This window comes from Leuresthes tenuis, unplaced genomic scaffold (genome assembly GCF_036924035.1).
Source record: "Leuresthes tenuis unplaced genomic scaffold, fLeuTen1.0.hap1 SCAF_9, whole genome shotgun sequence".
NCBI classification, from domain to species: Eukaryota; Metazoa; Chordata; class Actinopteri; order Atheriniformes; family Atherinopsidae; genus Leuresthes; species Leuresthes tenuis.
The window spans coordinates 33,602,445-33,617,755 of NW_027325363.1; the positions used below are offsets into that span (position 1 = coordinate 33,602,445).

Below are 15,311 nucleotides of genomic sequence, written 5' to 3' on the forward strand. Positions count from 1 at the left end.
GAAGTTGAAAGACGATATAAAATGTAGAAAATTACACAAACCTAATCGGACCATTATTCCAGAAAATATGCTGATAATTGAGACACGAGGAAATCCAGCCTAGACAGATTGCCTTTGTCGTAAAATGTTATAAAAAAAAAATTTAGAAATGAAAAAAGTACCTGAAGAGTAATTGAGACAGACACATTCAGTTGCCACCAGAGTAAAAGAAAGCAGTATTTGTCTAAAAGAGGACTTCAACCCAAGTTCAACGGGTTGAACCCAGTTCAACCCAAGTGACAGTGTCTCCAAAAACAATCATGAGTTTGATACACTTAAGCAAGATGTCTTTTTTTTTTTTTTCCTTTTATGTCTCCAAAAGCACTAAAGACTGTGCCAGTTTACTGTATTAACTTACCAGGACACTTGATGGGATCGGAGTGGTGGTATCTATTTAATCTGCGATTCCCCTACTCTGATGAGACGAAATGTTCATTGTGACAAAGTTGTAATTTGGACACATTTTGTGGGGTGTGCCTCAATGAGTCATTTAGAAGTAAAGGAGAAAACTGTCATTAGGATGGTTAATTCCTTTTTAAAACTATTCATATCAAGGCAGACCTGTTTTTCCCTGATGTTTGAAGTGTGGCAGTAATTCTCCTTTTCTTTACTTGCTCAGGCTGGTTCGTTTCTGGAGCATCGAGGAGAGGGCTCCTCAAGCAATTGCTTCTCTGTCTAATGGCCTCTGCTGTGCCTTTTCTGCTGAGGGGAGCGTCCTTGCTGCTGGGTAAGACACAGTGTGTATTGGGAGTTTGCTGTTACCACCCGTTTTCTGCCTTCTTTTTTTAAAATTTGTCATCTGTTGTTTGTTTTTTTCTCTCTTTTTTATTGTAGGACACGTGATGGTAGTGTACACTTCTGGGAGTGTCCTCAGAGCGTTGCCAGTTTGCAGCACATATGTAGGATGGCTCTCCGTAGGGTGATGAACACCCAGCAGGTTGAGGCGTTGGCCATTCCTGCACCTCTCCGAGACTACCTGACCTACAAAGTTGTCTGAATATCTGCACCAGTCTTTATTTTCTTTTTTTTTCTTTTTTCTTTTAAAGTAAGGAACACATCAAATGGCATTTTTAACCAATTAAAGTGATCTGAATATAATGAAAAGAGTTAAAAATTCTGAGCCATGCCCATGTCTAAGTCCTCCATTACCTTATTTTATATATATTTATTTTTATAAGTGCTTTTGTAATTGACTATACTGGGGCCCGTGCATCATTCTTACCTGTAAGTTCTTTCTGGGTCCTCATGTCTCTTCCATATTAGTGTGAAACTTTGGGGGGGACACAAGCTGAAGTTGCCTGAGGAATTACTGGTGATGTGTACTTGCAATCAACCCAAATAGAAAATGGCAAACTGCAACATTCTGCTTGAATTGACTTTTTTGAGCATGTGTGCCTCTGCTCCTTTGCCATCTATATTTTGCCTTGTACAAAACCTCATATACAGAATATAAAATGTAATGTCTAGAAACATATCAGTGTTTGGACATTCATGCATTTTCTTTCTTTTTTTTTTTTTTGTCAATTCACTATATAATAGAATTATGTGTGTCCTACATTACTGTGCACCTCAAATTTAGACCACACCCTGTCAGTATTACAGTTAGCAACCCTGAAAGTAATCCAAATCAACCAATCTGCTGACTGATTCTTATAATTTTCACATATGGACACATATGTGGTAATTATGTGACACTTTAAAATGTGTCATTTTTGGTATCTACCCGTTATTTTCAATTTGTCATGTGAAGAAGGGAGCTCTGAGTATTCTAAATTTTTATCGTGTTTTGCTGTAGGATGTGGGTACAGAGAATATGTCAGTCAGTCTGGCAGTAAGGTCTGACAGTGCCAATGCCAAAGGTTTTTTTTTTTTTTTTTTTGTCTTTTCAGATGTGAATAGTTGGGTAGTTCTTAAGGTTTCTACTGTGATGGCAGCAATAGCAGTAATTGGTTGTGGAACTTCCTTCATCGTACAGAACCGTATCATTGCATTATATATATATACCTGTTACCATTGTGATTGGATGATGTTTCGCCTGTTAATCAAATACACATGAATGTATGCAGTGAAAGTTCTTGCAACCTTTTTGCAACACATTCTGTTTTTAGTTACAATAAAGGCTTATTGATAATATATCAGTTGTTTCATATTTACAACTGTCAATTTTCAAAAAGGAGGTGTACAATTTGATTTTGTATTTGATATTGTATATAGTTTTTAAAGATGTAAAGTTGAACATTTAAAATTCTAAAGAATTGGGGATCATACACTAATACCTAGATTTTTTTCTTATGTAATAGATTGTGGTTGTGCACGAGATTGACAGTTCAGCTTGTGTTTTTAGGCCCGACTTGTATCTGTAGCGTTTATTCTTATTAAGCCCCGAATTATTATTATTAGGGCCCGAGCTGTGAAACAGTGGAGGCGCTATTGTATCTGAAGGAGTTATTATTATTATTCTATGTGCATTGGAAGCATTTATGGTGCTTTCTGTAGCGCCCCCCTACTGATTCACTAAATACACATGTCGTCAGGGTTAGTTTTGCGTAGCCAGACGAAATTCGCTGCACGCCTTCATCATGCCCAGGCGCACAAAACAGCCCTGGGACTTCATAGCGCCGGGTCCACAGGAAGTCGGCCATTTTGAGTTGAACATGAAAATTGGTGCTATTTTGCCTTTTTCCACACCTCGCATTTGATCGAACTCTTCCTACAGATTTAATGTTAACGGCTTGGTGTGCTTACTCTTCAGCCATGGGGGATTAAAAGTTGTGATCAACTTTTCCAAATGTGTCCGTGGCAGACCCTCAAACTTTGACGATTCGCTACTGCTCGCCACAAAACACAGTCACTCATAACTTGTGCATACATTGTCCGATCTTCACCAAACTTAATAGGCTTGCTGGGGACTCTGCCCTGACTGCATACATATGCACATACTGACACTCACTTATAGCGCCACCTGCTGGTGGCTGGAAAGTCCCTCTGTTTCCACACCTTGCATATGATTCCTACTAGAGATTTAATGCTACCGGCTTTAAACTTGGTCAGGTTACTCTTAAACCATGGGGGATTAAACGTTGTGATCAAATTTTCCAAAGTCTAAATGGTGTATCCGTGGCGGGCGCCTAAAGTCGTGTGATGGCGTTCGTGGGTCGAAAGCCATATCTACGGTGTACATTTTAGGACATCCTCAGGATCAGGCAATTCAGCGTCATACCTCAGATGAAAAGGTGTCACACTCGCACCAAAAGGCTTCATAAAAAAACTTTTCACAATGAACGGCCTCAGAAAAACAAATGTCAGACTCATCGGCTTCAGCTCAAACGTTGTCATTTAAAACGGCATCAGCTCAAACATTCTCATTTAAAACGGCTTCAGCTCAAACGTTGTCATTTAAAACGGCTTCAGCTCAAACGTTGTCATTTAAAACGGCTTCAGCTCAAACGTTGTCATTTAAAACGGCATCAGCTCAAACGTTCTCATTTAAAACGGCATCAGCTCAAACGTTGTCATTTAAAACGGCTTCAGCTCAAACGTTGTCATTTAAAACGGCATCAGCTCAAACGTTCTCATTTAAAACGGCATCAGCTCAAACGTTGTCATTTAAAACGGCATCAGCTCAAACGTTGTCATTTAAAACGGCTTCAGCTCAAATGTTGTCATTTAAAACGGCTTCAGCTCAAACGTTGTCATTTAAAACGGCATCAGCTCAAACGTTGTCATTTAAAACGGCTTCAGCTCAAACGTTGTCATTTAAAACGGCTTCAGCTCAAACGTTGTCATTTAAAACGGCTTCAGCTCAAACGTTGTCATTTAAAACAGCTTAAGCTCAAAAGTTCTCATAAAACAGCTTCAACTCAAAAGTTGTCACACTGAACGGCATCAGGAAAAAAAACGTCAGACTGAAAGGCATCAGCTAAAAGGTTGTAAAACGGCACCGGAAAAAAATGTCACGGGTGCAAAGTCTAGGCAATGATAGTCTTAGTCTAGGTTTGACCCATGGATGTAATATAATCCATGGTTTGATCGCGGAAATAAATTATGTCGGCCAGAGACAACTTTGCAGTCAAGTTGCGACTGTATCTGCAATGGCAACAACTCCAAACAGAAAGATCCTACACATATTTGGAACAGGACACGAATGTAAGTTTTATTTTATTTTATTTTTCTTTCTTTCACAACGCAAAACTGTCTCTAAAATTTGCTATTTGGTGTGTACCAAAGGGGAACAATGAAAGTCCAGTCACTTTTGCGCAGTTTTGCTAAACCACCTCCTGGCCATGTGCATTTGTTTACAACAGAGCCGGCGAGTAATCAATTAAAAGAGCGGTAGATGACATTGTAGGTTATGTTGTTTTATATGTGACTTGTGGTACTATCTGTGAGCTACAACAGTAGACCTTGCATAAAAGTGCACCGTTTTAGCTGTGGGGAGTAATAGATAGTAACAAAGTAATATTATGTGTGTATGTCGTAATTATTACATCACAATTAAATATGTTTATGATTAAAACAAATACTTTCCCCGAAAACAGACGCAATTTAATTAAAAGATAACATAACTGTTGATTTAGTGATCTTGACAATGAAAAGTGAATCTTACCCACTCTCTCCTAATTGGCATGCACCCAATTTATTTAAAAATGTCGCACTGTGGTTGAGCAATAACATTTTACTTGTTGTACATCTTTTTCAGACACTCTTTGAAGATGTCAGCCCCGACAGAAAGAAGTATCCACAATGCTGAAATGTGTAAACTTAATGTTTCTGAATAAGACTTATGTACAAATATTTGTTTTATTGATTTTCCAGTGTGTTGTCAGTCTATTATCATTGGTTTGCTTTATTTCTCATTTTGCAGTTAGGACTTGTTCTGAGTCAATTATTATTATTTTTTCCCCTTTTTTTCTTTCACCTTGCCTTGCATGCAATTAGTGGCATTGCCCACAGTGCACCTCCTCATATTTGGCTATATGAGCATGCATGACTTGACAATGGCCTTGTTGCAGTCCGAAACTCTTTGCATTTGGAGTAGTGTTGGGAAGTTCGACTCTTTTGGCTCAATTGGATCATTTACTCTCGAACAGTAAATTGAACGAATCGTTTAATTCATTTTTCCAGCAGGTGGCGCTGTAGCCCTACTGTGGGCGTTGCACAAAATGGCCACGGTTCTAAACACTTAACACTGAAGGCAAAATAGTTTGCTTCAGCTGAGCTGACAAAATACAATACACAAAATGCCACAAACAATTCAAACCATGTGAAAACCTGGGAAAGCAAATACACAATAAGGTGACTTGTTTCTGTATCCTCCCTGCCATTGTTGTTTAAAGCCTGACACTGACTCGGTAGCTGTCACGTGACAAATTAACGAACGAGAACGATCCGTTCAGCCCTGTCACGTGACAGCTGGTAGAGGACAAGTGAATGTAAGACTCACATTGACAATTAGTAACACAATTAAGTGAGAAAAAAGTAACAATAAGTTCCCTAAAATGTTACATAGTGCATTTATTGTGTCTTATTATTATTATGATATTATATTATTTTATGGTAGAGTATAACACAAAATCAATATGTTGATATCATTTTCAAAAGTATCTATTCACATTACATTATCATTTATTTATTTACACACAACACTATACATATCTACAAGAACCGAAGACCACTAATTAATTATGATTTCATGACAAATGAATGAACATCACAAATCAGACATCATTCATTTCCTCCTTCGTTTCTCAGTCCACAGTAGAGTCCTGTGCGGGACTGTTTTCTTCACCCCGCTCCCGCTGAATTTCTGACCATTACCACCGCAACGTGTCTGTTACACTCCCGCCCGCAGCCGCAAAACTTTGAGAAGTTATGCCCACACAATAATAGAAATGCATTGATTTTGTGTCTTCTCCCGTCCCGCAGGAGAAAAGACGTCCTTTTATAGGCTATTAATAAAGAGATTCACGGACAATTGAGAAACTTCTCCAAATATCACACTTGCCTTGCTTTGTCTTTGTGCTGTAAAGACCTTCTTTGAGCTTCCTCTCCACATCATTTATTGACATCCTGTCGCTAGGCTACATCCCGATCTCACAGTGTTTTTAGCCGCCAACCGCCAGCAGTTGAGTCGTGAACGAATCAATACTGTTTCCTGTCGTGCTGACTGAGTTTATGCAGCAGCCACCTGTCATATGGGGAGGAAGGGTACTGCATGAAAATGAACGAATCACTCACTGAGACTACTCGTTACTCCCGAGTCATATAAAAGATTAGTTCATCTCGAGCGAATCGTTCGCGAACGACACATCACTAATTTGGAGTTGAGTGTGCGGCGTCCTCCCTTTATCCATGTTTGCTCCTTCACCAGCACCTCCATAAACTGTGGTGTGCATTACTTTCACTAAAAAAAACAGACAGACTAACACAAGTTATTGATACCTCAATAAATTGCACAGACAGTTACAATTTCAGTACACTAAATTACTTGTCAAAACACGTAAAGGTTTTTGACAACTTTTGAGCTGATGCCGTTTTAAATGACATTTGAGATGATGCCGTTTTAAATGACAACGTTTGAGCTGATGCCGTTTTAAATGACAACGTTTGAGCTGAAGCCGTTTTAAATGACAACGTTTGAGCTGAAGCCGTTTTAAATGACAACGTTTGAGCTGAAGCCGTTTTAAATGACAACGTTTGAGCTGAAGCCGTTTGAAATGACAACGTTTGAGCTGATGCCGTTTGAAATGACAACGTTTGAGCTGATGCCGTTTTAAATGACAACGTTTGAGCTGAAGCCGTTTTAAATGACAACGTTTGAGCTGAAGCCGTTTTAAATGACAACGTTTGAGCTGAAGCCGTTTTAAATGACAACGTTTGAGTTGGTGCCGTTTTAAATGACGTTTGAGCTGAAGCCGTTTTAAATGACAACGCTTGAGTTGATGCCATTTTAAATGACAACGTTTGAGCTGAAGCCGTTTTAAATGACAACGTTTGAGCTGAAGCCGTCGAGTCTGACATTTGTTTTTCTGAGGCCTTTCATTGTGAAAAGTTTTTTTATGAAGCCTTTTGGTGGAGTGTGACACCTTTTCATCTGAGGTATGACGCTGAAGACTGATCCTGAGGATGTCCTAAAATGTACACCGTACATATCATCGTCGCAAGGTCATGAAACTTGGCACACACGTCCACGCTGACGACCTCGTACGTATGTAAAGAAAAGAGTGTGTGGCCGGAGCTAAATGGCTCAGTGGTGCCCCCTACGAATTTTCAAAAACCCTGCTGATGATGTCTTCATATACATGGGATTCTCACTGCCTGCTCCACACTTGACGGACAGCTGTGCTGTGTGATGCGCGTCAGCTGGTATCCAATGCCTACCCCGACGTGCACATGTGATCGGCCCTGATCAACGCTGCTTGCAAATGCGTGTAAAATTATATATTTTTGGGGAAAGTGACTGTATAAACTTGGCAATCACATAGAACATGTTAAGACTGACAAAAATCCTCTTGGAGTAGTGTCCCAAACGCAACAGGAAGTCAGACATTTTTGTTCATTTTGGCATTTTACAAAGTTATTTTAACAAACTCCTCACTCAAGAGATATTATCATAGAGACCTGAAAGTTGGTCAATGTGGTCAAAAGACGAGCGATTAAAAGCTTTGTTGTAAACCACTGGGTCTGGGCACGGCTGCACCAAATCTCCCACATTTTACATCCAGACGTCATTACACTCAACAGATTTACATTATGTTTGTGGCTCTGGTACTCCGTTCTCGACCCAGCAACATATTTGAGCCCCTGGTATTCTATTCTAACACCAAAGTCTTCGCTTTAATTAATTTTATACGGGACAGAACAAACTGAACATCTTTTCTGTGCTCTCTACTGAGCAGGACGTCATCCAAAAGATATCTAACTGCAATAAAATTATCACACACATTTCCTTGACCTTTTCTCATTTATCTGTCCGTCTCCCAAACATTAGCTATTCTTACTGTGACTGCTTATTGTTTTAATTAGGACATACTGTGTGTTTGGCGACATAAAAAAGCCATGATGGATTTTCATTGTTTGAACTATTGAAATATACATTTCAAACTTTTCAGTATGCCTCAGTCTACATATTATCATGAAATATTTAGGACTGTTAAATGAGGTCCTTTACCTTGACACTGAAATTTGGTGTTACTCAGAAGTGCACTGTCCTACACAACTCAAATATTTTTCATGACTGCTAACATTGCCGGATTGATCACGTCTGCATGTCAGCATTAAGTTGTGTTAAGTTTCTCACAAAATGTCTGCTCTTCTCTTTGTTCTTCAAGCACCATGCCCAATGAGCCAGGGCAACGAAAATCACCGGGGCCCTTGATTGCATCACTGGCCAAAGCGCTGCCTTGGTGGGAAGGCCTTTATTGTTGATTGCAGTTTTAATTATTTTCATTTCTCAAAGAAAAAGACATATTTAACCATGACATTCCAATGCACTTCAAAATCAAGGAGACCCTCAGACAGAGACTGGTTTACCCAAAGAACAAAACACCCAAACAAAAACTGAGTGGCAGTGCCGCAAAGATTTTGCAGACCTCTATATAAGAGAGACCAAACAACAGCTCAACAAGCGCATGCCACAACATAGGAGAGCCACCTCTTCAGGTTAAGACTCAGCAGTGTGGCGTTCGAGGACAGTAATATGCAAATCCTGGACAGAAAAGACAGATGGTTTGAGAGAGGAGTCAAGGAAGCCATCTATGTTAAACTGGAAAAAACATCTTTGAACAGACGAGGTGGTCACAGCTATCACTTTCCCAGCACCTACAATACAGCGTTGTCTCTCCTCCCCAGTCAGTTTCACAACCATTCACACCTTCGTTCCTGTGACCAAAACTCGCCCTTTCAGACAGGTAGAAAAGTCAGAAGTGATGATGACTCAAACAACACATATTGGTCAGGGGGTTCTGTGACACATGTGACCCTCTCCTCTTATAAGCTGATACTCCTCACCATCTAGTTTAAACTGAAGAAACCTTTTAGATGAGAGGTGAAACATCTTTAAGCCCAGTTTCCCTTATTCAAGCTCTTATTATTACCATGACCTGGATGACTGAGAATCTTCATCAACAGAAACACAAGTTAATGACAACAATAATATTATATGTACATAGAGAGGAAAAAAACAGCGAGAGGAAAGGTGTATCATGGGAGGTATCCCCGCAGTCTAGGCCTATAGCAGCATAACTATGAAATGTTACATGCATCATTATCAGTTTAGTAATATCCAGTTGAACGGCTGCATACAAACAAGGGCTTAGGATGTAGTAGTAGAATAATGTATTTTTCTATTATATTCTATTCTAGTCATGCAAGTGTCTCATTAATAATAATTTGTTTCAAAATAAAAATCAAAGCAGCTGGTTTGCCATCAATATATCTTGCAATGTTTTGAAATGTTTCCCTTTAAGGAAACGAGGGAACCTAGAGAGAACGATGTTCCCTGATGATCAAGATCAGAAGCTGTCTTAATGTTGATTAAGCGTTCAGTGGAACGTTCCCCGAACTGATCTTCGCACTTATCTGCCCTCGTCCTTTCTCCGTTCTTCAGTGTTGGCAAAAATATGTTGCTCCCGGGCAGTATAGCTTTTCCTATCTCAACTCCGTTGTGATAGAACTTTTCTTCACTTGTACTCTTCTTCATGAGCACCACTGGTAAATCCCACAGGACAGTCACACTCTTTGACACTAGCTTGAGGACATTGTGCTCCCTTCATACACTGACAAATGAGAAGGCACTGGCCAATCATTTTGACCAACAAGCCTGTGTGAGTGGCCAGTATATTGGCTAGATACAGTTGGATTGTGGAGAGAAATACATTTTTATTCAGCAGCTCCTGTAAATATGTTAAAACGGTGTGTACAGGAGGAATAAAAGAGCTACCACCACTTTTGCACTCAAGTTCTCCAACTGTCGATTTCTCATGTGCCAGACCTATAGAGCCATGAGTTCCAGATAAGGATGGAAAATATCCTACGACAGGACATCCTAACAGGAAGGCAAACACCATGCCTGGCTGTATAGCATTTGATGCTAACCAGTGTGTCCTCAGCCCACAGTGGCCTGTCAGGACAAGAGAATGGTTCCTCTCTTGCTACCTGGCAAAAATTAGAGTGATTAACTCTAATGGGTGAAAAGTGTACGGTAGGACCTGCGACAACTTGTATGCCAGAACATCCAGGCCGAGTGGAGCACTGAACATTCTTCCCGACACAAAGAGGCAGGTCTGCACTCGGCCATACCTGTTCCATATTTGAGTAGCCACCTTCCTGTGAATTTTCCAATCATTGCGAGGGCTTCCTCTGGACATCAAGTATATCACCCAGTTTGTCATACCTGGCACAGGGATGGCGCTCAGGGATATTAGGTGATAACTATACCATATAATCTGTGTACCAACCCATTATCTGTTGATATTTTCCACCCCTGTGGTGTTGTTGGTCCTGACCAGAACATGTTGCCTTCCCAGAAAGAGCAGAAAATGTTTGAGCACCAATAGCCTCTTATAGGCAGCAAAATAGAATGACTACCAACCCTGCTGCCATCAGTCCCAGTAGCTAGAGACACAGATGTTGCACTGCAAAAAATGCCAGACAAGCTAGAAAGATTCTCACCATTTCTGCTTAATTTGACAAAGTTTAGATAAAGGCCTATAATTGTGTGGTGTTTGGTAAACACTCTTCTCTGAATTACTTGTAAATCTCAGGGCAGCCAGGTGTGATGTAAGCTGTCTGGTGTGGGGAGACTGCTGCAAGAAGCCAGCCATCTGTACGTTGTCAGCTACATTTCTCTCTCTCTCTCTCAAGGGTGTGACGTCGACATTGCTGCATTTCACAAACACCCGTTCTCTTAAGAAAAGACCCAACAGGAGCACAAGATATTTTTAGGTTTCTACCTAAAAGACACATCTGAGATATTTTCTGTGATGAAGTAGATAGGGATATGAAAATGAGTGTTCTTTAAATTAATAGAGATGAAGCAGTCTCCTGTGTTTACATTTATCCACTCATACAGCACATCTTAGTTTCTACACTGTTACAGGCTACACAGATTTTTTTTTCCTCCTGCATCACACAACTCTTGTGTCTGCATTCTTGGCACAAAGTTGAGAATGCTTTATGGTGTGTGCTGGACTCTTCCATTTGTCACTGTTTCTCTGTGATTTTCATGGACAAGGTAGTCAGGGAGAGGAGGGTATCTGGTTTGGGAACCTCAGGGTTGCACCTCTAGTTTTTACAGATCATGTAGCTTTGTTGGCTTCTTCAAGCCATAAACTTCAGTGTGCACAGTGTAAGAACAGCTGAGATGAAAGATAGCCTTATTTGTTATCTTAGGCCATCTTCTCAACCATAAAAAAAAGGTGGAGTGATGGAAAAGTCTGCCTCAAGTGGAGGAGTTAAAGTATCTCAGCGTCATGTTCTTGAGTTATGGTAAATTGGATTTAGGTGTCAGCAGTAAGAAGATGAGGTTGCTGCATCTGTCTGTGGTTGTGAAGAGGGAGCTGAGCTGAAAGGTGAAGTTTTCAACTGACAGGTCCATCTTCATTCCAACCACCTATGGTCATGACATCTGGGTATCTGCTCTTCTGCATCAAAAGGAGTCAGCTGAGGTGGTTCTTTCATCTGATTAGAATGTCTCCTTGTCTTTCAGGCACAGCCAACTCCTGTGCTCGGGCAGTCATATGGATCCTTGAGACTTGTTGTAAACAGTGATACAGATTAAATAAAGTTTTTGCAGGCAGAAGAGAAGTTTTTCACACCAGACACTAAGCAGACTTTTCAATTGCATTCTTGTGTATAGAAAAGAGCAATGGATCTGAGCCACCTTAATGGGACCAGTACAAACAAACCAGAAAAAACAATCAATAAATAAATAAATGTGTTGAGTTGTAAATATGTTGCACTGTAGCTACCTAAATAAAAGACAGAGGCCTCTGCCACTGGTGGGGGTCCTCCACCTGAAAATCTCACACCAGCAGAGGAACTTGCTCTAACCAGCAATCAAGGGAAGCCACAGGCAGAAGTAATAGAGGGAGGGACCTCCTCGGGAAATGTCCCCAAAAGTGTGCGGGATCAGTATGTAGAAGGTATTGATCACTTTCCCTCAAAATGTCAGTCTCTCAATTATAATAACTGAGGATGAGCCCATATCTGTCAGTGGTGGGAGACACCATCTGCCTGCTTGATCCCCAGACCACAGAGGACATCCCTAACCCATGTGAGTAGTTGTATTAAATTAAATTTTCTTTCGATGGAATTACTATGCATCCCTGTGATCTCCTACTTCAACAACTGCAGCGTTTCTCCATTTGCAGTTTGATGGCCCCAGCACATCTCGGTCATTCGACGATGAAATTGTGTCTGTAGACACATAAATGCCACAGGTATGCTATTTATTATTAAAACTGTGAAACGGTTTAGATGTGTCTGCAGTCCACCTATTCAATACCAATAGACCTAATTATCACCAATACACTTCACTGCAGGTTGCAACAGGAACACAAATTCCAGCAGCAAAGACTGAAGTAAGTAACTCTTCACATTACTATCACTACCTACATACTTTGTTGTTCACAGGCACATTCCCTCTATCACAGGATGTCCGAACTCTGTACAAATGGAAACTTCTATTGGGTATAGAGAGCACCAAACTAGATATGGAATACATGAAACTGGAAAGGGATGTAAGTATTAATTCTGAAAAAGGAGAAGATCATGGTGTGAACTGTTTGGAAACGTTTGGAAAATTATAAATCAACTCTGTTCATTTAAGCTTCTTACACTTGCTCTAACTTAAACTGCTACTGTGTCAATGCTAAATTATGAAAAGAAGTTCTAACTTAAAGGTCCCAACAATAAGGATCAACAGAAATATGTGTCCCTGTATTTATCCCTCACTGTATCAAGAGAAACTGAGTCCTGTCAGGCACTGGAAACTGCAGGGAATCAAGTAAGAAAAGACTTGAGCCTGAAAAGTTGTCCACGAGACAAAAAGTACAAAAAATGAAGTATACTATTAATTTGAGATAGCTCTGTCAGAAGTCATGGTGCCCAAAAACTTTAAGCAATCAACCTGGATTTAATCTGTCCAAAGGTAATTTCTATCTGTGCCCTTGTTTTAGCATGTGCATGGTTGAATGCCCTCTCTGCCCTGGTTCCTGGATCAGGATATGGCGTGAGGAGGTACGGCCAGCATGCATAGCCTTTGTCCCCATGCAGGACACCATTGAACTCTCCTGCAGAATAAGAGAAATGTTGGTTGGATATACATGCGTTAAGACTTGGCAATATGCGCCCTATATGGCTATCTATAATAAAGTAGGACGAGCACTTTAAATTTCTGAAGATGACCTCTACGACTGACCACTCATTGAATTTACCAAAATTATGCCTATGCTATATACACACACACACCATACTTCAAAAGTACACTCCTTCGGGAAAGTAAAATTCTTGCGCCTTGTGAAAACCTGTGCCAGTGAGGATGCTCAGAAGATCCGAGAATCTTGAACTGATCCCGACCATTTAGCCAAAATGTTGGAACTTAAATTGCCTCCTCACAGATAATTTGTATGCATGGAGGATAGGAGTCAATGATGAGGTGCTTGGTTTCACACGGCATTAATGTAACATTGCTCAGCATTACTCAAAGGGGTTGATGTGGTGTTTTTTTAAATGAGAAATCCAGTTCAGAGTCTATGGACAATTATCCCCTATACGTACCAGCACATTTAGGCTATGGAAAATATTTCGGTTTATGTAGTCAGCCTCCACAGGTCCAGCAGGGGCCTGGATGCGTATGGGTACAGTCTAGTGCACCGATAACATTGGGGAAGCCTGAGGGAGATGATGAACTTAATGCAAATACGTCAGCCAGTAGGTTGTTTTACATTATTGGCTGTTGTAAATGTGGAGCGGCAGCCTGAAAGGACCTGTCCCACTTTTTCTGAGTCTGGTCCTGGGTGGGTGCAGATCGGGTGTTTGTGAAATGTGGGACAGAGATGTAATTAGTAATTAATAAGGTATCAATTAGTTTAAATCAATATCATGTTCTTTTTCATTTCATGTTCAGTACTTGTATAGTTGCGTTTCTTTAGTTGCACTGGCACTGACTGATTGATTTGATTTTTTTTTTTTTGAGACAGTGAAAGTGGTGATATGATAGCCACAATTTTTTTGTTTTGTTTTTTATACAAGACGTGAGTTGTGGGAGCTTTCGGGAGTCTGTTTCAGCCGGTCGGACATTCTTTGAGACACAGCTGAGCTAAGTTTGAATGTTAGTTTCAGCAGCATAAACTACCATGGTTACTCAGTTGGCATTCAAATAAGCCATGTTGGTGAAACGGAACTCTCTCTTTAATGAGCCAGACTTATCGATATAAGCGAGGCTTTCTCTTAATCCAGCTTTGTGGAACACCTTACTGATTCCTGCTCCACCTGTCCACCTTAGCCTTACAATCACTCTCATGCTACTCACCTGCCTCGCTCTGCATTTAAACCTCCTCATGTCATCCCTCCAGTGCCAGATTGTCTGTTTGTGTTTACTCAGGATCCAGTGTTTATCACAGCCTTTGAACCACAGAGTGTTTTGCCCTTGTTTCTGCCTCACAGATTTCTGCCTCAGCCAAGACCCCTTCGGATTTTGGACTTCTGTCTTCTCGATGACTAACCTTGCCTGTCCTTGGACCTAGCCTCCTTGCCTGCCCCATACTGTAAGTCTGGATTTCAGTTATTTCTTCAAAGGAAGTACTGATCATTGTTTATGGACCAGCTGGTTCCCAGTCCTGGAGTTCATATCGCATTACAGATCCCGTTACTCAGCCTGTCGCTTAATTGTGACGTCATCACTAACCTCTCTGTTTACCTTCAGTGAAAGCAAGCTAACCACTAGCCTTTCCAAGCTCATCTACTCTTCCGATACTCACCTCATCCTCCGTTGGATGACACCTCTGGAAATCATTACCTCAGGAGTCACATCCCCAGCTGTGTGTCAGGGACCTCGGGACTCAGGACACAGATGCAGGGTCTTTTCAAATTCAAAAAGGTTTATTTTGATAAACACAGCACAGCAAGGCAGGGCAGGATCTCCAAGCAGAGCAAAATAATCATGCTGTGGAATACCTAAGCTCTCTCCTCAGTAACTATGGCGGAGGACGAGCGCAGCTATGAAAGTTACAAACATAAAAACTCTCTGCGCTGGGAGGAAAACAAAAGGT

At 40.7% G+C, this 15,311-nt stretch overlaps 1 protein-coding gene across 1 annotated transcript in view; it reads left to right on the forward strand.

Annotated features, from left to right (window-relative positions):
• The window catches only part of wsb1 (WD repeat and SOCS box containing 1), a 43,058-nt gene extending 40,886 nt beyond the window's left edge, over positions 1-2,172 (forward strand). The window contains exons 8-9 of the mRNA XM_072393149.1: positions 659-766; positions 874-2,172. Coding sequence (XP_072249250.1) covers positions 659-766; positions 874-1,036 — 271 coding nt within the window. The 3' untranslated portion in view covers positions 1,037-2,172. The remainder of the gene's footprint in view (positions 1-658; positions 767-873) is intronic.
• Positions 2,173-15,311: the final 13,139 nt, after the last annotated feature.